The 26,413-nt window shown below is 37.1% G+C and overlaps 1 protein-coding gene across 1 annotated transcript in view; it reads left to right on the plus strand.

Moving 5' to 3' along the window:
* PSD3 (pleckstrin and Sec7 domain containing 3) overlaps positions 1 to 26,413 on the plus strand; it is a 560,881-nt gene that overhangs the window by 290,243 nt on the left and 244,225 nt on the right. The window contains 4 exon segments of the mRNA XM_074287446.1: positions 9,946 to 10,143; positions 10,230 to 10,310; positions 12,273 to 12,385; positions 14,689 to 14,747. Of these exon segments, the coding sequence (XP_074143547.1) occupies positions 9,946 to 10,143; positions 10,230 to 10,310; positions 12,273 to 12,385; positions 14,689 to 14,747 (451 nt within the window).

Below are 26,413 nucleotides of genomic sequence, written 5' to 3' on the forward strand. Positions count from 1 at the left end.
GCCTGACTTCTCCAGTGTTCGCCTGCCTCGGTCCCTATTGTCTGTGGGCTTACTGATGTACAGGGGCCCCTGTGTTCTAGCTTTTGTTTTTATTGTGGCCGTGAAAACATGATAAAAAGTCCAACAATAAACAATCCACAGAGAATGTGAGGTCATAGTAATGTGACCTCACAGGGAACTAAATACCTGGAAGCCAGTGGAGTTCAGCAGATCCTTGGAGTATGTGCGGCAAATACCTTCAAAAGGCAGACTTCACAGAAGTATGGCTGGAGTGCATACTAGACATTGGGATGTTTTTATCTTGGCATTGGTGCTTTTGCTGGTGAGTTGATGCTTCCAAAGATTTAAGAGTTCAAGGTAGAAAAACAACCAGCAGGATTCCTCGGGAACCCCTCCGAATCAGACCTGGGACCCTGACCTTGATGCAGATGGAGGCCAGGAAGGAAGACTGTAGCCCTCCCTTTTTTCCTTTTAACGAAGCTTTTCTACAAGACTTAGAGACTGAATGGAGGCTGACTGCTGGAGATTATGAGGAGGATTTGGGTGAAGTAGGTTAGGTAAGTTTGAATTCGAAAGAGTTGAATTTTGACATGTGAGGGAATTAAATATAGAATAAAGAAATTAGTTTTGGGCCTTTTGTTGAGGGTATGAGATTTTAGAAGTAGCAAAATTGTGTGGAAGCTATATCTAAAGATGTTGAATTAGACCTAGCAGATAGGCAATGGCCTTGACATCTGTAGATGACTCTGATGGCCCCTGTTCTGTGAGGGATCAAGTCACTTAATGTCTCAGTGCCCTAGGCAGCATGTGAGTGCCCTGCTAACTCATTTCTGGCCAGAGAGGTGTTGTAATTAAAATACAAATAAGACACCTATCAGGACATGCTAAATGTCCAAATGTGGTTTGCTTTGCTATGCCTTTTGTCCTGAGGTGTTTTTTTTTTTTTTTGGGGGGGGGTTTTTTTTTAATTATTCATTTGAGAGTGGGGAGGAGAGGAAAATGCTCATAACATTCAAATAAAAATTGAAATATATTGATGGCAAGTTTTGACATCAAGAACCTCCTCCCAGCAGTGACATCACAGGCTGCAACCCCCAACCCCATCTCCTTACTCTTATTCCCACAAATGTCACTGTCTGAGTCAGTCAGGTCCTAGAAGGGCATGCATTAATGCTTCTATTTGGGAGGGAGGAGAAAGGGTTTATCTGAACAATAGGGACTTCTGTGCATGGCTGGAATTGTAAGGGAGCACATGACAATGCAATTGATTCTAGGAATTCCTGGTCCTGATTAACTATACTTTTTTTTTTTTTTTTAACATTGATAATCTTATATAGTTTTCAGGCTAAACAATTTATATTGTTACTAGTGCTCATGCATAAGCATATGTAGCATCTGTAGATCACTTTTATGTTGTCTTGCTTACTACTTTTGAAGGGAGGTTGCTGATTTTGGCCTGTCTACCAAAGCCACATTAAAATAGATATCAGAATATGAAAGGAAATGTGATAAAGCTCTGATTGCTCCACATCTCATCCTTTTATCTCTAAAGCAACTGTATAATCATGGCTACACTCCAGAATCTCTTTGGGACCCTGGCTTTCTTCAACTTTATAAAATGAAGGGATTGTCCTGTGTCCCTTAGCTTTCCACCTTTGAATTCCCATCCTTCTATTCCTAACTGCATGATCCTGGTATCTGAATGAGCATCTGAGTACTTTATGGCATATTTTCCTATTATAAGCCTTGTGGCTTTTTTCCTCTCTTTTCTTTGGCTTTAGAAATTTAAATTAAAAAAAATAAATTTAAATTTATTTTAAAATGAATAAAATCTAAGTGTTAAGAATCTGTTTCTAGTTTAATTTGTGTGCAATAGTTTATTTGATTGAATTAGCTTTTTTTTTTTTTTAATAATGAGAAAACTATATGGGTAGATCTAATGAGTTGTGCAAAGAACTAGAGAAATGCGGCTTATCATATAATTTATAGGAGTCTGTAATGTGCTGTTGTTTCCAGAGACTGCCGATTGCTCTCTGGTCTAGAGGAAAGACTTCTTCCTCCAGAAAGCTGCCTCAACTTTGATCTAGAGCAGAGACTCTTCTTTCCTTCAGAGAGTCGCCTCAAGTCTGGTCCAGACAAGAGACTCTCTTGTCTCTTGAGTGCCGCCTTCTTTTATCCTCCCAGAGAATGGGCGTGGGATAATGCAAGGGCTTCTGGGAAAAATTACTTCAACCAACAATGCACTTGCTCCTCCTAAGCATATAAGCTTCTCCCCAGGAGTTCACAAGTAAAACTCCCAGTAAAGGCTGGAACTAGAGAATTGTTAAGTACTGACTTAGCACTTAGTAAAAAAACCTAATATCTCATTATCTCATTAGCACTTAGTAAGAACCTAACATCTCCCCCTTTCTTTTGATTTAGAACATAGAGTGGTCATGACCCTGAAACATAAATCCATCAATATGGGAGGCATTACACATAATTACATAGATTACATAAACACATAGTAACATAGTACATACTAGAAGTATGTAACAAATAACATGATCAAATAATCATAAATTGAGAATTTATAAATGTCCATAAGTCCATTGTCCATTAGTCTCATCTTGTGTTAGGAAATCCAATGATTCCTGCTGGTTTTAAAGTTCTTTAACAATCTTCTTATTAGCCATGCTCTTTCAGTGTCAGATGTTTTTTAGATTTTCTCCTTTGTTTTGAGGTCTTTCTCTTTTTCTGTCTCTCTCTGATGGACAAGGCAAATACGACTCATTGGTACCCATCTGATTCCTTCTCCATCTGAAAAAATATAAGCAAACCCTCTCCCTCAGGCAGTTAACCTATCTGGTCCTTTCCATTCACCACTTTCTGGGTCTCTCCACATCACCTGGTGATTATTTAAGGACAGTGGAGCTGCTCGCACTGTACACTGCCCTTCTGGTGGGTTATAAAACCTGTCTGCCGGAGCCAGTGCATCTTTGTCAAAAATTAGAAAATTAATGGTATAGAGAACTAAATTTAGAAGTTCCCTAGGGCTACCTGTGGCTCCCCCTTTCTTTTCCCCCTTTTGAAGGAGTGTCTTAATGTCTCTGTTTCTTCTCTCTACTATTGCCTGACCTTGTGGATTAAAAGGTATTCCAGTAATGTGTAATATCTTATACTGCACACAAAAGTGCACAAAATGTTTAGAATTATATGCGGGTCCATTATCTGTTTTTATTTCTTGTGGCACACCTATAATTGCAAATGCTTGGATAAGGAATTCAGTGACCACTTGGGCTGTCTATTTTGCTGTTGGCACTGCAAAAGTGAATCCTGAAAAGGTATCTACTACCATGTGGATGAAAGACAGACGACCAAAATATTTATAGTGGGTCACATCCATTTGCCAAATTTCATTGGGTCTCAAACCATGAGAATTCTTCCCTTGAGGGAGTGTAGGAGCGTGGAAAGGAAGGCAAGCTGTACAGTTTTTTTACTATGCTCCTAGCTTCCTCTCTTGTTATTCCAAATTGTAAATGTAAAGCTCGAGCAGCCTGATGATATTTAGAATGAGATTCTTGTGCTTCCTGAAATAAAGGAGTATTGGTTAACATAGTTAAAAGGCTATCTGCCTTTGAATTTCCATCAAAAATAGGACCTGGAAGTCCACTAAGTGAGTGGACATGCAAGATATAAATCTTGCCTGGATGCTTTCTCACTTGCTCTTGAAGTTCCTTAAAGAGCTGATATATATTGGAGGCTACAAATTTTATTTGGGCTGTGGCACTTCTTTGTACTACACCTACTGAATAGGCTGAATCAGTAATTATATTTACGTCTCCTGGGTAATAAATAAGAGCTAGCATGATAGCAAATAATTTATTCTGTTGAGTGGACTGAAAAGAGTCCTAACTACTCTCTTTATGGTTAAATCATGAGAGTATACAACACAAATATTTTCTTTGGAGGCATCTGTAAAGATTGCTGGTCCTTTAAGAGGAACCTTAGAAACCTTTTCTTCAAAAATCCATCGCCAATTATATAGTAGCCGGGTTATCTTTAATAGAGACCCATGTGCAAAATTTGGAGCTGTGGCCAATAAAATTTGCCATTCTGGGATGGTCTCACAGCATACATTAATTTGTGTTTTAGTATAGAATGTGTATATTTTTTCAGGACTTATTCCAGATAATTGTATTATTCTCAATAACCTTTAATAAAATTCTAGCCACAAGCACTGGGTAAAGAGTAAGGCTTTATTGTGGTTGTGCTGGGAGGTTCACCCACTCAATCACACTGTCTCCTTGATGAAGGACTGCTGTGGGTGCCTCTTTTGTAGCAAAAACTGATATTTCCAAGGGTTTTTGAGTGACTTTTTCAACCACATTGGATAAAGCCAGTTCAACTTCTCTCAAAGCCTCTTGTGCTTCTTTTGTAAGCTGGCGTGGTGAATTTAAAGCTCTGTCTCCCCTTAAAATGTCATATAGAGGTTGCAGTTGATTGGTAGTTAGGCCTAACACAGGACACATCCATTGGATATCTCCTATTAATTTTTGGAAATCATTTAAGGTGTTCAACTTCTCTGTCCTTAAAGAAAGCTTTTGTACTGTGAGTGTCTTAGGATATACTTCATATCCTAAATATTGAAAAGGAGCATGCCTTTGAATTTTTTTCTGTAGATATATGCAGTTTGTAGTATTTTAGTGTTTCCATGGTCTTTTGTAGACATGCTTCTAACATCTGTTCCTCAGGTGCATATCCCAAGATATCATCCATATAATGTAACAATATTACTTTTGGAAATGCTTTTCTTACTGGAGCAAGAGCAGCAGCAACATACATTTGGCACATAGTAGGGCTGTTTTTCATTCCCTGTGGCAAAACTGTCCATTCATCTCTTTTATAAGGCTCAGCCAAATTAACACTAGGCACTGAAAAAGCAAATCTTTTCATATCCTCCTTATCTAGAGAGATAGAATAGAAACAATCCTTAATGTCTATAACCCTTAGAGGCCATTCTCTCTTTTTTTTTTTTTTCTTTTTTTTTTTTTAATTTTTTATTTTATTTTATAATTATAACATTTTTTGACAGTACATATGCATGGGTAATTTTTTACAACATTATCCCTTGCACTTACTTCTATTCAGATTTTTTCCCTTCCTCCCCCAACCCCCTCCCCCAGATGGCAAGCAGTCTTATATATGTTAAATATATTACAGTATAATTTAGATACAATATATGTGTGTAGAACCGAATTTTTTGTTGCACAGGAAGAATTGGATTCAGAAGGTAAAAATAACAGTTTACATTCATTTCCCAGTGTTCCTTTTCTGGATGTAGCTGGTTCTGTCCATCATTAATCAATTGGAATTGGATTAGCTCTTCTCTATGTTGAAGAAATCCACTTCCATCAGCATACATCCTCGTACAGTATCATTGTTGAAGTGTATAATGATCTTCTGGTTCTGCTCGTTTCACTCAGCATCAGTTGATGTAAGTCTCTCCAAGCCTCTCTGTATTTCTCCTGTTGGTCATTTCTTATAGAACAATAATATTCCATAACATTCATATACCATAGTTTACCCAACCATTCTCCAATTGATGGACATCCATTCATCTTCCAGCTTCTAGCCACTATGAAAAGGGCTGCCACAAACATTTTGGCACATACAGGACCCTTTCCCTTCTCTAGTAGTTCCTTGGGGTATAAGCCCAGTAGTAGTATGGCTGGTTCAAAGCCTTAGAGGCCATTCTCTTGGCAACTGAGTAGGAGATGGAAGTCCAGGCTGAAGAGTTCCCATAGTTTCCATCTGTTCATTTACTCTTCTTAGATCAGTTAACATACTCCATTTTTCAGATTTCTTTTTCACCACAAATACGGGGGAATTCCAAGGACTTAGAGAAGGCTGCAAGTGTCCTTGGTCAAGTTATTCATTCACTATGTCTAATAAGGCCTGAATTTTATCACTTCTTAAGGGCCACTGTTCTACCCACACTGGTGAATCAGTCTTCCACTGAATAGGAACCGGTGAGAGTGCAGGTAGGCCTTCAACAATAGCCCTGCCTAAAAAGCCGAAGTGCTTATTTGTAATCCTATCTATTGTAAAATGTCTCTTCCCCACAGATTGATGGGGATTTTTTCAACCACAAAAGGAGTAAAAACTCCTGTTTCACCTTCAAATGTCCATCTCAAAGGCCTAGCACTAACTTCTGCTGCTATTGATCCTCCTACCCCAGACATGTAGGTGTCTGCCTTAATCTTTGGCCAGTGACTGGGCCATTTGGCACCTCTAATAACTGTATGATCTACACCCGTGTCTACCAATCCTTCAAATGGTATTCCATTTATATAAATAGTATGCATAGGTCGGTCAGCTGTCACAGCTGCTGTCCAATATATTCCTGGATTTTGTTCATTGGAGTCAGAATCTGGGTGACTATCACCAGGTTGCTTATTAGGGGTATGTAACAATAAGCCTGATGCTACTACTTCTCCTGGTTGATAAATCACACGTTGTCTACCTGTGTTAGTGACTGGGATATTAGCTACATATTCTCCAGTTTCCCACATCAGTGTATATGGACACTGTTTTGTAGGCACTCTCAGAAGGTGAAATGGCCAAGCCTACTGTGCCTGGAGGCAAAGGATCCATAGGCTGAACAGGAACAGATTTCACTTCTCCAGGGAGTATCTCAGTAGTCTCTGCTGCACACAATTCTATTTTTCCTAATTTCAATTCCCTTTCTTCCATCTGATTGCCTTTTGGCTGATTGATCATGTCTTAAAATTCTCTGGATGTAACCTCGGCTGCCATCATGCCCCACTTGGGGGGCTGAAGTTGGGCCCCGCCTCTCATTTCCCTGGGTCAGTCTACATTTGGAGGCCCAGTGGAGACCGTTGTGACATTTTGGACATGGAGTTTTAGGTTTTCTCTCATTCTTTTGCAAATCTCATTGGCATTTTCCTTAGCTAGATGTCTGGTCATTATTTCTGTAGCTGCATTTTCTCCAATAGTTCTTTTGACAGCAGTTTGCAAACGTTGCACAAAATCTGCAAAAGGTTCATTGGGACCTTGCTCTATTTTAGTGAAAGCCTCTCCCCGATCTTTCTGTCCAGGGAGGATACCCCAAGCTTTTATTGCAGCCTTAGCAATTTGCTCATACACTGTCATGGTATAATTAATCTGTTCTGAATTCTCTCCATACCGACCTTCACCAGCTAATTGCTCAAAAGTGAATTGTGTGTTAACTCCTATTTCCAAATCGCATCTGACTTGGATTTTACATAATTCATGAAATTCTGCAAGCCATAACAATTTTGTCCAGGTTCTAGGTATGTCCTTGCTATGGATTTCCAATCACTTGGGGTTAGGACTTCATAAGACAAATCATCTAGTAACATATTAACATAAGTTGATGTAGCCCCATAAAGGGTACAACCTTTTTTCAAATCTTTAATTTTATTCAAATCTAAAGGTATATATCTTCTCCTTTTTTGACCTACAGAGTCAATATCTTCAATCACAGGATATGCATGTATAAAATCACTTATATCCTGTCCTTCTCTCTTAGCTTTAGCCAATGCTTTTTCTAATCTTGTCATAGGCTTAGGCTGCTTCACAGGCGATTCTGTTTGTGTTTCTGCCTCTTCCCCTCCTCCTTCTTGCTCCACCCCTGAAGGGTTAATTGAGGGAGGAGATGGGAAATGCTCCTGTTGCTCAGAATTGTACTTAACTTCATTGTTATCTGATTTATCCTTTTCACCTAGTTTAGTTGACACCTCCTCATTTTGCTCCTTCTTCTCTTCCTTTAGAATAACAATTTTTAAAGGCATTTGGATTAAATTATAGGTATGAAGTGTATCTTTGGAAATTGAGTTTGGTTTGGAATTGTAATGTTCACCTAATTGTTTTCCTACTAATTCTCATTCATCTAGATCCAATTCTTCCAGAGAAAAACAAGGACATATGACATATGACCTGCACAGTTTTTAATAGTTCAGTAATCTCCTCCAAAATTATAATCAATCCTTGGCTTTTCATAACCTTGATGATGCTCTCTAAACATTTTCCTTGAACAGAAGGCGTTTGCCCCATTTCACTATAAGAGATTGCTGGTTTAGCCCTTAACAAGTTAAGTTCCTTATTTGTCTATTAGAACACTCACTTAATCTTTAACAGAGTTTCCTTGTTACTCACGGTTATTTCTGCGTCAGAAAGCCTTTTCCACTGGAATCAGGATCTTGTCAGTCCCTGTTCGGGCGCCAAATTGCCATGATACGGTCTAGCTCCTGAAGGGCTCAGAATAAATCCTTGTTAGGATAAGGAAAAGTCCTTGCCCCATGTTGTGGACGCCAATATGTAACGTGCTGTTGTCTCCAGAAGCTGCCGATCGTTCTCTGGTCCAGAGTAATGACTTCTTCTTCCTCCAGAGAGCCGCCTCAGGTCTGGCCCAGACAAGACTCTCTATCTCTCGAGTGCTGCCCTCTTTTATCCTCCCAGAGAATGGGCATGGGATAACGCAAGGGCTTCTGGGAAGAAATACTTCAACCAATGAACTTGCTCCTCCTAAGCATGTAAGCTCCTCCCCAGGAGTTCACAGGAGTTAAACTCCCAGTAAAGGCCAGAACTAGAGAATTGTTAAGTACCAACTTAGCACTTAGTAAGAACCTATCATCTCATTATCTCATTAGCACTTAGTAAGAACCTAATAGGAGTCCATAAGATTTAAAACTGGAGATCTCAGAAATCATCTAGCCTAGTCCTCTTATATAGAGGAGGAAATGGAGGCCTCTCTAGAGATAAATTGTCCCAAATCACAGATAATTTGATGTTGTTTGCTGTTAGTATTTTTTTAGTTATGTCTGACTTTTTATGACCCTATATTTGGGGTTTTCTTAGCAAAGACACTATAATGGTTTGCTATTTCCTTTTCTAGACCATTTTATAGATGAGGAAACTGAGGCAGAGTAAAGTGACTTGCCCAGGATCACACATCCAGTAAGTGACTACTGAGACTAGTTTTGAACTTAGCAAGATGAATCTTTCTGACTCCTTAGCTGGCTCTCTCTCCACTGTACCACCTAGCTGTTGTGCCTTCTAATTTCTGACAGAGTTTTAATTAAACATGTCATCGGCTAAGTGCTAAAAGTTTAGTTTCATGTCAAATAGCTTTAGCAGTTTGCATCATTGGATTGTTTAAATTGTGGAAAGTATTACAAAAAGACTGTCACTGTGGTCTTTGTAGTTTATAGACTTTTTATTTTCATTTTTTAATAAGTAGAGAAACATGGGCTTGCTTTGCTCATTTAAAATTAGCTCTTCCTACATATGTGGATTCATCAACATCTATCTAGTTATTTTATTTTCTGACAGGGAAAATGGAAGTTTTTAAATAAAATTTTTGTGGGTATCTTTTTTCCTTTTATCACTAAAACTTTCTACAACCTCTTCTTTTTTCCTGTGACCCCACTATATAAGTTATTTTAAAATAAAAAGACAAACCCATCATATTGATCAGTTTATTGAAAAAAACCCTAAAAATGTGTACAATGTACCACACTCATGGATCTCCCACTTCTGCAGAGGGGGAGATACAGGTAGTTTTATGCTTTCCCTTTTCATTTCAAAGTCAGTGTATATGTTGTTTTCTTGGCTTTTCCCCACTTTACTCCTCATTGGATCAGATTCATCTTTTCAGACTTCTCTGTATTCATCAGTTCATCTTTTCTTATAACATAACATATAACACAATCCTGTTATATTCATGTATCACAATTTTTAAAAAACTTCCTCAATATGTATTTTTTTTCCATTTATTTGCTACCAAAAAAAATGCTGCTACAAATATTTTGGTACAAAAAGTTAGCTTTTAATGTATATTAATATTAATAAATATAGAATATAATACTATATGATAATTTTTACAAATAATTATTAAAATTTTTTTTTTTTCTTTTCTAGCAACAATGTTGGGCTGACCACTTCCACTCAAGATCTCCCTGGTGAAATGGGGAGTACTGAATTTCTGGAAAAAGAATCCCCTGAAAACCTCAGCAATGGAACAAACAGCAACTTGGAAGCTGCTAGACGGCTGGCCAAACGTCTTTACAACCTAGATCATTTTAAGCGTTCAGATGTGGCCAAGCACTTGGGGAAGAAGTATGTATTCTTAAATCCTTTGGGTTAAGCATCTGAATATGGATAGGTTGATTTTTAACCAACTTTATTTTTTCATTTTCTTATAGCAATGAATTCAGCAAACTAGTAGCTGAGGAATACCTTAAGTTTTTTGATTTTACAGGAATGACGCTGGATCAATCTCTCAGGTATGTGGTTTAATGACTAAATGTTACTTTTTGTTGTTATTATTGCAAAAATTACTTTACTCCCAAAGAAGTAATTATTCAAGAGAGAATAATGCATTCAAACTTAATTTTTATTTTATTTGTTAAAGCAAAATATTTTCATTGCTTTGTGATATTAAGCTAGAGATTAGATAGAGATCTAAAAAAGAGGCCTTAAAGATTCTTTAGTTCACCCTTTTCACTTTACTTATATGGAAACTTTGGCTCCAAAAGAGAAGTAGTGATGTGAAAATATTGGCACCTACTTGGAAACAGACAGACTCCTCCCTGAGTTCAAATCCAACCTCAGATACTTCATAGTTGTGTGATCCTCAGCAAACCACTTAATCCTATATGCCTCAGTTTCCTCATCTGTAAAATGAACTAGAGAAGGAAATGGCGAACTACTTCAATAACTCTTCCAAGAAAACCCTAAATGGGGTCATGAAGGGTTGAACATGATTGAAAAATGACTGAGCAACAGCAACAGCCTGAGGGTTGTGCTATACAAAATAAAAGCTATAGAAAATGAAAGATGATGTGTAATATCATGGATCTCATCTTCACTAAGACTTAGCCTAAATCCTAATTACAGACTTACGGTAGGTGCCAAAAAAAAAAGCCACACTCTTTGGGTCCCTAAAAGTTCATTTTATGGTGACTTTCTCCCAGTGTACTATGCATGTTTTTCTGTGGGTAATTTTAATAAAACCAGTTCTTCAGGATGATGCTTTTGGAGTAAGTCTTGAGCAGCAGCAACATGAGAGCTATGAAAATGTGTTAAGACTACATTGCCTCCAGCTTCATTTGTAAGCACAGACAGGGAGAGTGTGGGGGTATGGAGAGGGGCAGCATGGAGTGTATGCGGGTCTGCAGGTGTCCAACCACAGCTATAGAGTTTTCTGATCACTTGGGTGTAGTGATGGTCTACACTACAGAGACAGTTGGGAGACGCGTGCGAATGAGGCTTCCTGGTAACAAATTGTGTGCTCTGTCCATGGCAGGGCCGCTGGATGCCTTTCATGCCCATGTAACTCAAGTGCCCTTGAGTAAGTTGCTAATGGCTGGAGGGCTAACTTAATAATTAAGAAGACATGGAATCAGATTCTCCCTGATATTTGCTAGCCATGGGATAGCATTAGTGGTTCAGTGGTAAGATTCTCGCCCCCATGAGGGAGGTTCAGTTCTCAGTCAATGCAGTTTTCAGGCAGCTGGATGGTGACTTGATAGAATTCTGGACTCAAAGCCAAGAAGGCCGGATTTCACATCTCACCTCAGACATGTAGTAACTGTGTGATCCTGGACAAGTCACTTAATTTTTTTTTTTTTTTCTGAGGCAATTGGGGTTAAGTGACTTGCCCAGGGTCACACAGCTAGGAAGTGTGAAGTGTTAAGTGTCTGAGTTCAGATTTGAACTCAGGTCCTCCTGACTTCAGGGCTGGTGTGTGACACCTAGTTGCCCCAAGTCACTTTACCCTGTTTGCCTCAGTTTCCTCATCTGTAAAATAAGCTGGAGAAGGAAATGGCAAACCACTCTAGAATCTTTCCCAAGAAAACTCTAAATGGGGCCACAAAGAGTCAGACACAGCTGACTTGACCAAACAACCACAAAGTTATTATTAGACCTGGGCAATTCATTTAGCCTTGATTTCTGTAACACTTATGTCACAGGATTTTTGTGAGGATTATATGAAGTAATATGTAAAATGTAATATGTTTTCTCTTTGCAAACCTTCAAGCATGATATTACTTCAATACATGATATTACTGTTGTCATTGTTATTGTTAAATTTCCCTTTTAACTAACTGATTAGGACCCTATATGTTTTAAAACAATATTAATTGCAAAACCTATGAGAAAGATGTATTTTAATTTATTGCTTTTAATTTTAATTAAGTTAATTTTAATGTTTTAATTTTTGCTTTTCTGAAAATTTCCTTTAGGTGTTTCTTTAAGGCATTTTCTCTCATGGGGGAAACTCAAGAACGAGAGAGAGTTTTAGTTCATTTCTCCAACAGATATTTTCATTGTAATCCAGACACCATTTTTTCATCAGGTAATTTTGCTCAGTTTGTCTGTTTGTACATTTTCTGAACTTTTAATTGAGTTGAATCAGTGTGCATTTATGAAGCACTGGATACCAGTCTGAGACTGGGAATACAAATATAAGTGAAAAGAAAGTAATAAATACTTCCTGCGCCCTAAGAGTTTATTTTTTTAGTGGAAAAGGATAGCACATAAAAAGATGAAAACCTGATGATTTTGGAGGAAGAGAGGGGGGAAAGAAATCTGGAAAGCAAAACGCAGAGAGAAGTGAAGGGATGTAGGTAATTGGCTTGGGTACTTTACTGAAAACGGAGTTTCAGGGAGAACTGAAGCCCAGAATGTAAGCTAATGAAGAATGAAGAATGATATTGCTTTACAGTAGTCTAGATTTAGGTCTGAAGATGCCAAAATTGGACAGTTAGTCAACAAGTATTGGTTTAGTACAGTTAGGTATCTTCCAGTTCCTAAATTTCTTTTTTCTTTCTTTTTTTTTTTTTTTTTTTTTGGCTGAGGCAGTTGGGATCAAGTGACTTGTCCAGGGTCACACAGCTAGGAAATGTTAAGTGTCTGGGATCAGATTTGAACTCGGGTCCTCCTGACTTCAGGGCTGGTGCTCTCTCCACTGCACCAACTAGCTGCCCTCAGTTAACTAGATTTCAAATGCCTAACAGGGATGTGTTGATCCATCTTCTGCAGATAGTTATTTTTTTAATATCTTAGTTCAGTTCCTATCAGAAAAAAAGTTAAATTTTTAACAAAGTCAGTATCTTCTTGCTTTGAGTTTAGGGAATTTTGTTTACAAATGAACAATTTCTGGACTAATTAACATGCTATATATAAGATAGTAGTGTTTTTTTTTCCTTTTTAATCAATATAGAAAGTTAAATATCTGTTAACTAGGATAAGTATAGTTTAATATTAACTAAAAACAAAGGCCTTAGGTATTTCATTTGGAGGCTGATTTTTTAACTTTTTCTGACAAATCTTATTTTTTTTTTTCTTCCTCCCTTTGTCCACCTTTGGGCTTACTTATAGAATAAGATATGTAGAGTAGAGCAGGATATTAATACTGTTATTAAAGAATTTGATAAAGAAATTCTTAAAGAATTTGATAAAGACAGAAATTGTTGAGCAAAATGAAATCAGTGGGCCTTTTTTCATCTAAGTGTCTGTATTCCAAGATTTCTGAGAGTTAATTTTTGATCACCGTTATTTTCTGTATTATTTGATTCAGACTGATCCTTCTACCATGTCATCTGAATTAATGGGATATTTTACTTTTCTTGGTACTAGGCTTATAGCCTGAATTTAGATGGGTGATTGGCAGAAGGAGAGAGTATTAAATTACTCCCATAGGAATGAAGAGCTTTGTCTCCTTCCTTCTAAGAAGAAACAAAAGCAGTATAGCTGATCTGAGAGTTAGAGAGACTGAGTTAATCCTGCCTTTGACATATGCTGGCTATGTGACTGGGCAAGTCAATTACTTTCTTACCTCTGCCAGGAAACTTTCTTAAAGCTATTCAGGACAGCTACTGATTTATCTTATTGGGGAGTTTCTTCTCTTGGAATTCTTTGTCAGAGAAATTAGAGCTCTTATTCCCCTAACTTTATCCCTTTCTACTGCCTGCCTTCCCCAGGGGGGAAAAATGAGTCAATAATCAAATTGGCACAGAAATGGCAGAATGAAAATAAAGGAAATTTATAGTTTTTAATTTCTAAATTTAATCTTCTGGTCATGTTTCCCTTCAAATATAGGTGAATCTTAGAAGATACTCACATATTTGAAAACTGGATGTGTTCTTTTAGTCCTGATTAAGAGAAAACTTTTTGTCTCTCTAAAGTGAATTACTGGTTTTATGGAATTAAAAGTGGTTATTAAATCTTGCTTTTCTTTAATAATATTTACTATTGTTCAAATTCTGTTTTTTTTTCTTCTGTATATTAATGAAATGTAAAGAATTAGTTGAGAAAAGAGTACCCAGTGAAAGAAACAGGCTTCAGATTAGGACTAATAATTCAGATGATTTCATTAAGCCTTCTGGGTATGATTGACAGTTTGGAGAGGCAGCAAGATATGAGAAATTCATTGCAATCTTTGGAATTTCTTAATGTGAGAATGTTTGGATGATTTCACATCATCTAAGTTCCATTTAAAAAAATGAATGGAGTAGACTGTGTCTTTGCTCAGTAGCTTGCACTAGGAACTTCTCATGCTGTGCTTTCCATATGAATGAATAAAGAATTTCTGTCAGGGGCATAGGGTCACATTAGTTTCTCTGGAGTGATTCTTTGTTTTCCTGACTCTTTGCTCAGATGGAGTCCATTGCCTCACCTGTGCCATCATGCTCCTCAACACTGATCTACATGGCCATGTAAGTATAGGGTTGTGAGGTTTTGCTTTCTATTAGAGACTTATTGTTTTGTTAACTTGAATGTGTGGTGAGAACCAGATATGATCCACTGGAATAAGCTTGTTGTTTTAAATTTCCAGTGTAGTCTCTGTGTGTAAGTAGCTATACATGTCCTAAGAAAAGGTATGTTTTTTTTAATGTACTTTCTGTAAAGGGGAAAAGTTTATTGATACTTTTCTCTATAGCGAAAAACATGATATTGGTTTGACTGTCTTGTATAAAACTGTGTGATATATAGTATGCTTTCAATAGGGATTATAAAACAACAAAAAGGAAAAGAACAATGATTATGAAATATGAATATTTAATAGTTTGGGAGAAAAGTCAGTATCACTTTTATTTATGAATATGATCTTTTAATATTGTAATTTTGCATAGTTATTTTTGGTTTATACCAATATATAGTTTTCCCTTGAGGGTATGGCTTATATTTAGGCTTTATATGGATTAAATTTTATAATCTCCATTGAAGTTATTATTTTGCAACAATTAACTTGGTAAACACAGAGCCCTAGAAATAAGCTTGTGACATTTTGCTTTACATATCAGAACTAGGAGAGGAAATAATGTATTTTCATTGTTGCTATTCTTATTAATTTTGATTATAATCTGTCTACAACTATGATGTCATGGGGGAGGGTAGGAGAAAGGAGGAGAGAAAACTTGAAGTGCTCACTTTCTTTGCTAATGTTGATCAGTATATTTACTAGGCTCAGGAGAGTTGTCTGGGGCATTTGGAGTCAGGAAAGGAGTATGTGTTAAAGTGGGATTTGAGCGAAGTCAGTCCTCTGTCTACTACTCCAGGCTGTCTCCCCTCCTTATCTTCTGTACCCTGTCCACCCCCAAATGCTTGAAACTTTACAAAACCAAATGAAAAATTTTAATATAAAATTTATTCATTATCATCATTCTCCACTAGATGGCAGAAATGGAACATTTCTTTCCTTAGACATTTCTTACTAGGATGGAAATAGTTAAATTTGAGAATATTGACTGTATCATTATTAAATCTTTATTTTCAAATTAGTGATTTGTATTAGCTGGAGTGAGAAGATCTTTGAGTTTCATCCTGGTTTGCCTTTTTGATTCTCCTACCTCAATTTACTTTTACTGGTTAAATTTCAGATTACTCTTGTTAGATACGGTATATGTTGAATTTAGCATTAGAAAAGCCCGGTAAAGTAAAAAAATGGAGAAGCATTTGAACTAATTTTAATAAAATTGGAGAATACATATAATATTTGTGCATAGAAGATGAATTATACACATACACATAGGAATAGGATACCCCTATACACACACACACACACACACACACACATACACACACACACACCACACACATATATATGCAGGCTTGTATATATAAAGCTCCAATGGATTTAAACTGCATTAAGAGTTTTGATGTACCCTGTATATGTGTACAGCTCATTCACACACACACACACACACACACACACACACACACACACACACACACACACACTGTCACTCACACACACACTGTCACTCACACACTGTCCTAGTTTTAGTGTAGTTCATATGCACAATGTATATAAAGTATATATGACTATATATTTATTCATGTGTATTTGTGCACTTGCACAATATATGTACAAAATTTCTACATACATATTTAATTTAGGCAAAAGATAATGAACAGGTAATTCTGATATGAGTAAAGAATTTTGCTTCCTCTCTTAGTGTTTGTCATGCTGGGATTTGGAATTTGACCTGTTATTGACAATAATTAGAATTAGTCTTGTACTGGTTAATTATCTAATCTAGTAGTATTCACTGGCTATTGTTACCCAAAAGACCAACAAAATGCTTGGGTACACCAGACAAATTAATGCATAAAAACATAGTGCAACCTCTAAAGGTATAACAGAGCAGTATGACATGCAGAGGAGGATCACCCAACTTACAAAGGGTAAGAAGAGAGAGACAAACAAAACAACCCCCCTTCCCCTTCTCTCATGTCCTGGGGCTGTGGGGGAGGGAGTGATGATTGAGCACTAGAGGGAGCACTCCACTGTGTATTGGATCTTAAAGGTTGGGAATGTTTTTTACTCTAATATGTTTCAGACTGGCAATAAAAATTTTTAGAAAGGAGTCAAGCTTGAATGATAGGTCTAGGATACGCTATTAAGAGCAAGTATAAATAATGGTGGGTTACATTTCTAACCTTTTGAGGATTATAATATTGACAACTTGTTAATCTCCTCAAAAATCTGCCCTAAAAAACCATGATCAGAAGTCTAGGTTGGTTGGCTAGATTATAAGCATTTTTTAGTCTGGTTTTTGATTATTTGACAAATGTACTATGTTGCTGCTTTTGTGCAACTAAGTTAAAATGGTTTGAAAGGAATTGCTGAAAGAAGTCAAGAGTTTTTTTTTTACGGTTATCTGTTTTACAGATAGTAAACACAAATCTTTGAAGGACTAAAATTACTGATTTAGGAGGGAAAGTTTAAGGCAGTTAAGCTTTCCAAATTATAATTTTTGGATAACCTTATAAATTATTTTGTCTCATCATAGACTTAGCAGTTTTTATTTTCCCCTAATTACATGTAAGAATAGTTAACATTTAAAAAAATAATTTTAATTTTTGAATTCCAAATTTCCTTTCTCCTTTCTCCCTTCCCTTGACTCATCAAGTTAAAAGAAAATGGATAGTAATACTTAGAGGATTCTTTGTTTTGAAATTTGATTAAAATAGTCAATACTGTGCATGCTTCTTAGAATTTAGAGTATAGCATAGATGTTATAACAACTAACCATATTGAAATGTATTTTTCTTATTCTTCTTCTCTGGATCCATCTCTTGATTTTTATGAATTTTCCTTCTAGGTGGTAAGTTTTTTGTCTTTAATTCTGGATGTAGTTTCTCCTGCATTTATCATGATTGCCTGATTTCTGACTGAGCATGACCACCTTGTGATGTCAAGTCAGAAGGATGACAATGAGCGAATTGTTTCTGCCTGTCCCTCCTATCACTCTCTCTTCACTGCATATTTCCTCCTCCTTACCGTTTTGATGCATTGCCATGATCCTCTCAGACAGAAAATTACTAAACCATTGTTCTTACCTTTCTCATCATAATATCATAGAAGCATTCGAAATAGCATGACCTTTCCAAAAGGGCTGACACAGAATTTTTTTAAACAGTACTACAAAGAAGGCCTGAGAAGAGTACTTTCATTTACTTGATATTTACAGAGATTTTACATGGATTTCTGTCACCATTAGGAATGATTTTATGGGAATAATAGGTCTACAGGTCTTTGTAGACAATGTTTGGGTTTTGTATTGATACATTAGATCCCTCTAATAACAAAACTAACCAACAGTTAAATGTACTGGGATGTGATCATGCATGCATTTGAATATATATGCATTTTGAAGTCAAATAATCTTCCATAGAGTATTATGGATACTTAGAATACAAATTAGCTACAGCTTGTATAGGTAGTAAGTCAAAAGTTTACTATGGTCCCCAGCCTTAGTATAAAGGGTTCCATTGTACTTTTAGAAGCTATCATGGGTTGGAGAACCTTCTTCCATTTATACCTCTGAATCAAAAAAAAAAAAAAAAAAGAAGAAGAAGAAGAAGAAGAAGACTTGGCATCCATTCTAAGCTCTGACCTTTAATTTTTATATGACCATGAATAGCTTTTTTCCTTAGTTTCACAACTATACATGATGAAAATAATATAAATAAGTTTACTTATGCTAGTGACTTGAAAAGTGAAATCTATGACTATGGAAGACACTTGAATATTCTTGTGGGGTTGAAATGAAAAAGTGTAAGGATGAATATTCTTAAAGCTAAATTTCCTCAATCAGAAAGCCAATCTAATTTATATCATATTTTTGATGAAACGTAGTCATGTAACTTTAAATTCTGTATATATTTCTAATTAGGCTATCAAAGCATTTTTGAAGTTAGTGAGCTTAAGTTGTCATTTGCATCAGTGCTATAAATATTTGTGCCTAAAACGTGCCTGAAAATAATTTATTGAAATGCTTTTGATTCTGAGCCAAAAGATAATTCCTTTAAGATTTTTGGCCAAGATGGCAGTAAGCATTTTTCTTTCAATAACATTTACTTATTTTTATTTTTTTAGAGCTATTGCAAAGGTAAATTTGAGCCTATCATCCATCCAAATAATTGCAAATTTTATATTAAGAGAGGATATATTGATTATATTTTATGCTATCTACTTAGATTCAGGGGTCTTCTCAAATGTCACACAATGATTTTGATATAGAGCTATGATTAGACCCCAGATCTCTTGATTACCATTTTGAGTACTTTTCCCTCTCAACCATGATGCTGAAAGGAAACATTTATGAAAAAATGGCAAGAAACACTTGGAAAGTTAAGATTGTTGCCATAAATGCAAAAGGTAGGAAAATGCACTAACATTTTTCTTATTTGTTGAGTGCTTGACATTGGAAAACTAGATGGCATGTAATGCTATATTAATGAATGCTCTAACATAAGCAGCATTACCATTATTTTTCTCTTTTTACTCTTTCCTCTTCATCTCCAATATATAGCTTTCCAATCTCTGCTTTGTGGTTTAGATCTTTGGTAGAGGTGATCTATGTCAAAAGACGCTTTTCTCTTCCCCTTTCTACCTGATGAAGTTCTAGTAATTTGATCTTTATTAATTTATGTCTAATTTGGAATATGGTGTTAACTCAGATAAGTTTCGACATCCATTTTAGTATAGGCATGCCCCCTGTGATCCTTGCTTCAGCCAATGACACTTTATAATGATGTAATAAATAGATTATTGTTCCACCCTACCTTTTTTTTTTTTTTTTTGGAATACTGGTTTGGCATTCATAAGATTGGTCAAGCTCTGTCTGTGAATCCCTGTCCAAAACTGCAGTTTTGCTGGACTTTGCTGAGAGACTGCTGGATTCCCTCTATCCGTCTTTACCCTGAGTAACTCACTTCTGTGTAGCTTTCCCTCAGCACCTGCTGGGCCTTAGTAGGTGCAGTGACCCATTTAAATGAAGAAGGTTTGGTGCTATGGCCATGCGGGTGTGTCAGCACTGAGATGGCAAAGAAATGCTCCTTTTAACTGGAGGCAAGCTGCAGGGGTGCTCGGCCTCTGGGCCGCCTCCGGCCTTGCTCCTTGATCCAGGATTGGGCCCTGAGTCACAATGTCTCCTTTTCTGTCTCTGGAAGTCATCCTTCCTGGAACTCCTGGCTCATGTCCTGTCCCTCTTCAGTAGGGAGAAGAGCTCTTCCTCTGCCAGAGGAAGAAGAAAGAGACAGAGACAGACAGCAGAGGGAGAGAGATGGAGGCAGAGAGAGAGGGAGGAAGGAGACAGAGACAGACAGTGGAGAGAGACAGAGACAGAAATAGACTGGGGAGGAGGAGGATGGCGAGGAGGAAGATGGGGGGAGAGAGAGAGAGAGAGAGAGAGAGAGAGAGAGAGAGAGAGAGAGAGAGAGAGAGAGAGAGAGAGAGAGAGAGAGAGAGAGGGAGAGAGAGAGAGAGAGAGAGAGAGAGAGAGAGAGATTAAGGGAGGAAGGAGACAGAGACAGGGAGAGAGAGAGATTAAGGGAGGAAGGAAACAGAGATAGGGAAGAGGAGAGAGAAGACGGAAACAGACAGAAACAGAGGAAGAAAGAGGGAGGGAGGGAAGGAGGAAAGAGAGAGAAACAGATAGAGACAGACAGGGAGGGAAGGAGGGAAGGAAGAGAGAGAAAAGGGAGAGAGACACAGAGAAAAGGGAGAGAGACAGAAAAAAACAGAAAGAGAGAAGAGAGACAGAGAGGGGGAAGGGAGGGAACAGAGAGGGACAGAGGGAGGGAGGGAGAGAAGAAGGGGAGGAAAGGAGGGAGAAACAGAGAGGGAGAAAGAGACAGAGACAGGGAGAGAAAGAGAGGGAGGGAGGAGACAGAGAGAGAGGGAAGAGGAGAAGAGGGAGACAGACAGAAACAGGAAGAAAGAGAGGGAGGGAGGAAAGAGACAAAGACAGAGAAACAGAGACAGGGAGAGAGGAGAAAGACAGGGAGGAAAGGAGGGAGGGAGGAGAAGGGGAGGGAGAGACAGGGGAGGGATTAAAAGGAGGGAGAAAGATCAATTTTAAAGATACTAGACAAGCATGAAATACTGAGGAAAAGCTTTGACTTCAAATGAGGACTCATTTGACATAGAATTTTTACTCAAAAAGAAAACTGAACAGTTTTAAGGGATACTTAGAGTTAATAAGTCACAGATTTAGTCAATGTAAACATTAGAAGATTTGCCAAAAATTTTTATTGTGGTTTCTTTGAGAATAAATCAATAATTGCTTTTTGAATGCTTTGTGTAAAGAATTCATTATGCAAACAAAAGCATCACAGATGATCTAAAGATAGTCCACAGACCATGGATAAAAACCCAGAGAACAATAAATGCCCGATGACATTGAGAATTAGCATGCCAGAGTTGTTTCAGTTTTTTCCGGAGGTATATTATTTAGGTGATCATGGACAAGGTTTTTCCCCTCCTGAAGTATCAGTTTATCTATAAAATGGTAATTATTTGTGAACGGCCCACTCTCATGGGTGGTGGAGAAGAAAGCACTTTGTAAAGTTTAGCTCTGTCAGTGGCACTGCTACTTTTATTACTAGGAGGTTGTGTCTCTTGATGTAAGCAGTTGTGATATCTAGAAGGCAAGCCCTTTACAAAGCATCTGCAAATGTGAGGAGAGAGACTAAATACAGTAGCAAGACATGAAATTGGGTGGCGAATGGCCTGAGGATGCTTCCCAGCTCTGCCAGTAATCAGCTCTGTGACCTTGTGCAAAACATTAGACCTTTCCAGATCTTAATTTTCTAATGTGTAAAATGAGGTTGTTAGGAGAGATGGCTTCTTGCAGCACTATAATCCTATGATCTGTGTACAGATTTGACAGATACTAACATAGATTTTGCTTTTAAAGCAGGGAAAAAACACAATGGCTATACTCCTCAAAAAAGAAAGATAAAAATTCTTAAAAATAAAATCTCTGCACACCTAAAACACTTCCTCATTATAGCAGACTCTGGGGGGGGGGGGAAGATTTTGAGTTCTTTAATATAGGTTCGAGTCCTATTATCCTAGAAATAAGGAGGCTTGCACCCCTATTTTTATCCTATAAAGATAATTCTTTTGTCAGACATTTCTATATTTGTGGGGGGATACACCTCCAGATGCCCCTTGCTATCTCTCTTGTGAACTTTTGTCCTTCATTAGGACAATTCACTTAGGATTTGGAGTCAGAAGACCTGGATTTGAATTCTGGAGGGGATAGGTTAGGGCTATGAGTATTCCCCAAGTGACCTATAAGACATATATTAGAATTTGGGTGACAGAATTATAGTACAATGGTACAGGGAATTCAGTTGTAGAACTTCCATGTAAGTTCAGTTCAACCTGACAGATTTGTTTAGGACAAATAGACATTATATCAGTCTATAACCATTTATTAAGCACCTGCTGTGTGCTACTCTGTGTGTGAAGTGCTGAGGGATACAAAGAAAGGCCAAAAGCAGTCTCTGTCCTCCAAGTATTTTTATTTTAATGGTTAAACTAAAGTTAATAATTAATTTAATTTAAAAAGTGATTTAGTTAATTAATTTAGTGGTTTCCTGATAGTCTTATAGCTCATATATGTCAGTGACAGAAACTGAATCCTGGTCTCCATCTCTGAGGTACGATGAAGTTTTAGAACAAGGTTAAAAGGAAAAAAACCTAAGGAAACGGAGATAGACAGTAAAGGTTTTGTAAATAAGGAATGATGAACAATAAAATAAGGCTCTATTTGAGAATGACAAGTAGGTATGAGTTTGTAACTTTGTTTTTTTTGATTTTTAGACTATGACAGCAATGAGATATGTTTCAAAGGATCTGATCTGTGGGCTCATCAACGGGGGCATTCTCTCTGGGATGCCCATCTCTACAAATCCCTGCTGCTGCTCCTTTGTGTTACCCCAGGGTCTCCCCAAAATTCTCCACTCCTTAGGGGTCTACTCCACCTACAGGAGGAGTTTGTGGCTTCCTCAGCACAGTCCTTGGCACCTTGGTTCCTTGACTCACTGGCTGGCTCTTTCCTTTGTAAATGAAAACTACATTCAGCTCCTTTCTCATATCCTGGCTTCTATACTGGAGAAGCAGTTAGAGCTTCTTCCCTGCCTCTGTCTATCCTTCTCCCAGTTCGCCTCCAGCAATTTAACTCTGGTATATAATTAATTGGAATTTAGGAAAGAGCACTTCTGCAAAGTAGGGTGTTCATCCTTCACAATTAGACTTTCATCTTGATCAATTTGAAACTGTTCCAAAGATTCTGTTGCCAGCTAGCCCTCCATTTAAAGCAGCTGAGGATAGCCTAGCACCATTATAGACAGAGAGGAAAAAAAAAGTGGAAGACTTCACCTGATTTTGGCAATGATCTGTCATTGAAATGATTGTTGGATTTTCAACATGTACTCTAATGCTTTAGGGAATAGGTAGAACAGTCATAGGTAGGATGTGCTTCTTGTCTATCCTATCCTAGGTTTAATGTAAGTAACCAAGTTTTTTCCCTGGGGATGATGGAATTCCTTTGGGTTCTGGAAAGGATGTTTTCATCACTTGAGAATAGATTAGATTATTCATTATTAGCAGTATAACTAGCTATGCAAATTATGGGATAATAGCAGTGAGATTTCATAACCTTCTTTTCTTAATCAGTTAATATTTATCCCGAAATCTGGTGAAAGCAGAGGCCTAGGATGAGGGTGGGTAATAACATGTAGAAACTGTTCTTTTGCTGTCTCTTTCATCTCTGTTAAGAATGGATTTCTCAGCCACCCTTTACCAGTACAAATTCTAGAGACAGCTAGGTGTCTATCCAGTGGGACTGAAGTCAGAAAGACACTTGCTAGCTGGGAAAGCTAATTGCCATCTGCCTCGGTTTCCTTATTTGTCAAGTAGGCATGAGGATAACACCACTTACCTCCTACAGGGAGATATACAAACAGATAACATTTCTAAATGTCTTTGAAAACCTTAAACCTTAAAACCTGTAAAATGTTATCTGTTATTGTTAATAGTAGTATTATTGTTATTACCATTATTAAAATTTAGCCTTGTCTTCTGCTCCAATGGGATTCTTGCCTATGGTCTTCCATAAAGCCTCTATAGAGGATTTTAACAGTATTTTTGAGACTTTCTCATATTCTTTTCTTGTTTTAAAAGAAGTACCAGCTGTCCATCATTCTTGTTTTGTCGCTAGAAACCCCCAAACCCACAGCATAGGAATCTCAGGAAGCTCCTTGATCTTCTGTTATGGAGATACTGGAGAATGGAAAGCCAGTGTTTAGTGTTTACATCATAATTGTGCAAAATGGTGATTTTAGCTCAATCTGTCTTTGTAGCTTCTCCCCTCCTTTTCTGTATGTACTATTTTCATACACACTTTAGCATCTTCCCTTCTCAAAACCACTCAGGCCATTTGTCTTTCAGCTGAGGGGAAAGCTTAGCTGTACAGTAATTAGCCCTACAAAATGTGAGTTAATCTCATGAATTATCTTTCCAGGAAGAACTGCATTTTAAAAAAGGGAATTAGTAGGAGAAAGGATTATACATTAACCCTGGAATTTTAGACACTTGTACATGGGTAGAGAGATACTTAGGGAACTGGGAAGGGAATTGAATATCCTTCAGATCTCACCCTAGCACAACTATGGGTAAGTGAAGTGGCTTTCAATGTACCTTCTAACCCTAAATATGTGATGTTGTGCTAATGGAACCAAATTTAAAGTCAGTGAATCAGTAATTCCCTCTTTTTTTCTTTCCTTAACTCTTTTCTTTGGCAAAGAAGGTAGACAAATTAGTTTCTTTTGGAATTGTAAGATAGAAAAATTAATCATTTTTCTCTATTTTAGATTAAATAATTCCAAAATTATTAATAATTTTCCCTTTCTGATTGTTCTCTTTCCTTAGTTGGGAGGAAGAAAATAAAAATAAAAAAACAAACCCTTATTACAAGTAGGCATAGTCAAGTAAAACATTCTTATATTGGCTTTGTTCCCAAATGTTTGGTTATTCTGCATATTTAGTCTATCATCTCTTTGTCAGAGTTGGGGAGTAGCATTCTTCATCTCCATAATCAGTCTGAGAGATTAATTATTTAAGCTAGCATTGGTAACAAGTCCAAGAGTGTTCTATTAAAGTAGGTTGACTGGTTTTCCTTCTCATACTCTACACACGCACTTTCATTGTCTAGGACAATGAATTAATCATCAGCTATAACCATGGATTCAGATGGACAAAGGGGAAAAGAAAGTATTGGAATAATTTCTCTCAGAATGACTGTTTCTTTACATATCCGATCATATTTTGAGCATTGCAAAGGGTAGAAATTGGTCATTCAGTTAATAAAAATTTAAGTGCCTATCATGTACTATGCTATGTGCTAGATATACAAAATGAAGCAAAACATGGTCCACTTGCAGTGTAATGAGAAGGGGCAACAAACAAACAAATGTGTATAACTAAGCTAGGTATAGAATATGTTCAAAATAATCAGCAGGAATTGAAGAAGAATTAAGGAATGGCAAAAGCTTCTTGTTGAAGTTGGGATTTTGGCTGAGATTTAAAGGAAACCAGGGAGGCAGATATGAGGAAGAACATTATTAGAGACAGCCAATAAAACACTGGGAGTGAAGAGATGGAGCGTTTTTTTTTTTTTTTTTTTTTTTTTTTTCCAAGGAAGAGTAGGGAAACCATGTATTTTGATCAAAGTATATGTGGTATGGAGAGGGGAGAAAGGTATCTGAAGACTGGAAAGGTGGAGTCAGGGAGCTAGATTGTGAAGAGCTTTGAAGACCCAAGAGAAGATTTTATGTTTATTTGATCTTGGAGAGGATGGGGAGCCACTGTGACAGATATGATTGCTGAATAGTACTGGTGCAGCATCCATTCTCTGCTCTCCTTTCTCATTTCTTTTCTTTTTTATGGAATTTGGAAAGAGGAGCCACATTGTATATATATATATATTTTATTACACCGTTTTACTTTCAAAACATATGCATGGATAATTTTTCAACATTGATCCTTGAAAAACCTTGTGTTCTAAATTTTTCCCTCCCTTCTTTTCACCCTATCCCCTAGATGGCAATAATCCAATATATGTTAAACATGTTAAAAAATTAAATCCAATATATGTACACATATGTATACAGTTATCCTGCTGCACAAGAAAAATCGTATCAAAAAAAGAAAAAAATGCAAACAAACAACAAAAAGAGTGAAAATACTATGTTGTGGCTCACACTCAGTTCCCACAGTCCTCTCTCTGGGTGCAGATGGCTCCTTCCATCACAAGATCATTGGAACTGGCATGAATTATATTAGTGGTGAAGAAAGCCAGGCCCACCAGAATTGATCATCATATAATTATGCTGTTTCTGTGTATAATGATCTGGTTCTGCTCATTTCACTAGGCATCAGTTCATATCTCTCGAGGCTTTTCTGAAATCATCCTGCCGATCATTTCTTACAAAACAATTAATATTCTATAACATTCGTATACCATAACTTATTCAGTCGTTCTCCAACTGATAAGCATCCCCTCAGTTTCCAGTTTCTTAT

The sequence above is a fragment of the Sminthopsis crassicaudata genome, chromosome 2 (assembly GCF_048593235.1).
Source record: "Sminthopsis crassicaudata isolate SCR6 chromosome 2, ASM4859323v1, whole genome shotgun sequence".
Classification (NCBI taxonomy): domain Eukaryota; kingdom Metazoa; phylum Chordata; class Mammalia; order Dasyuromorphia; family Dasyuridae; genus Sminthopsis; species Sminthopsis crassicaudata.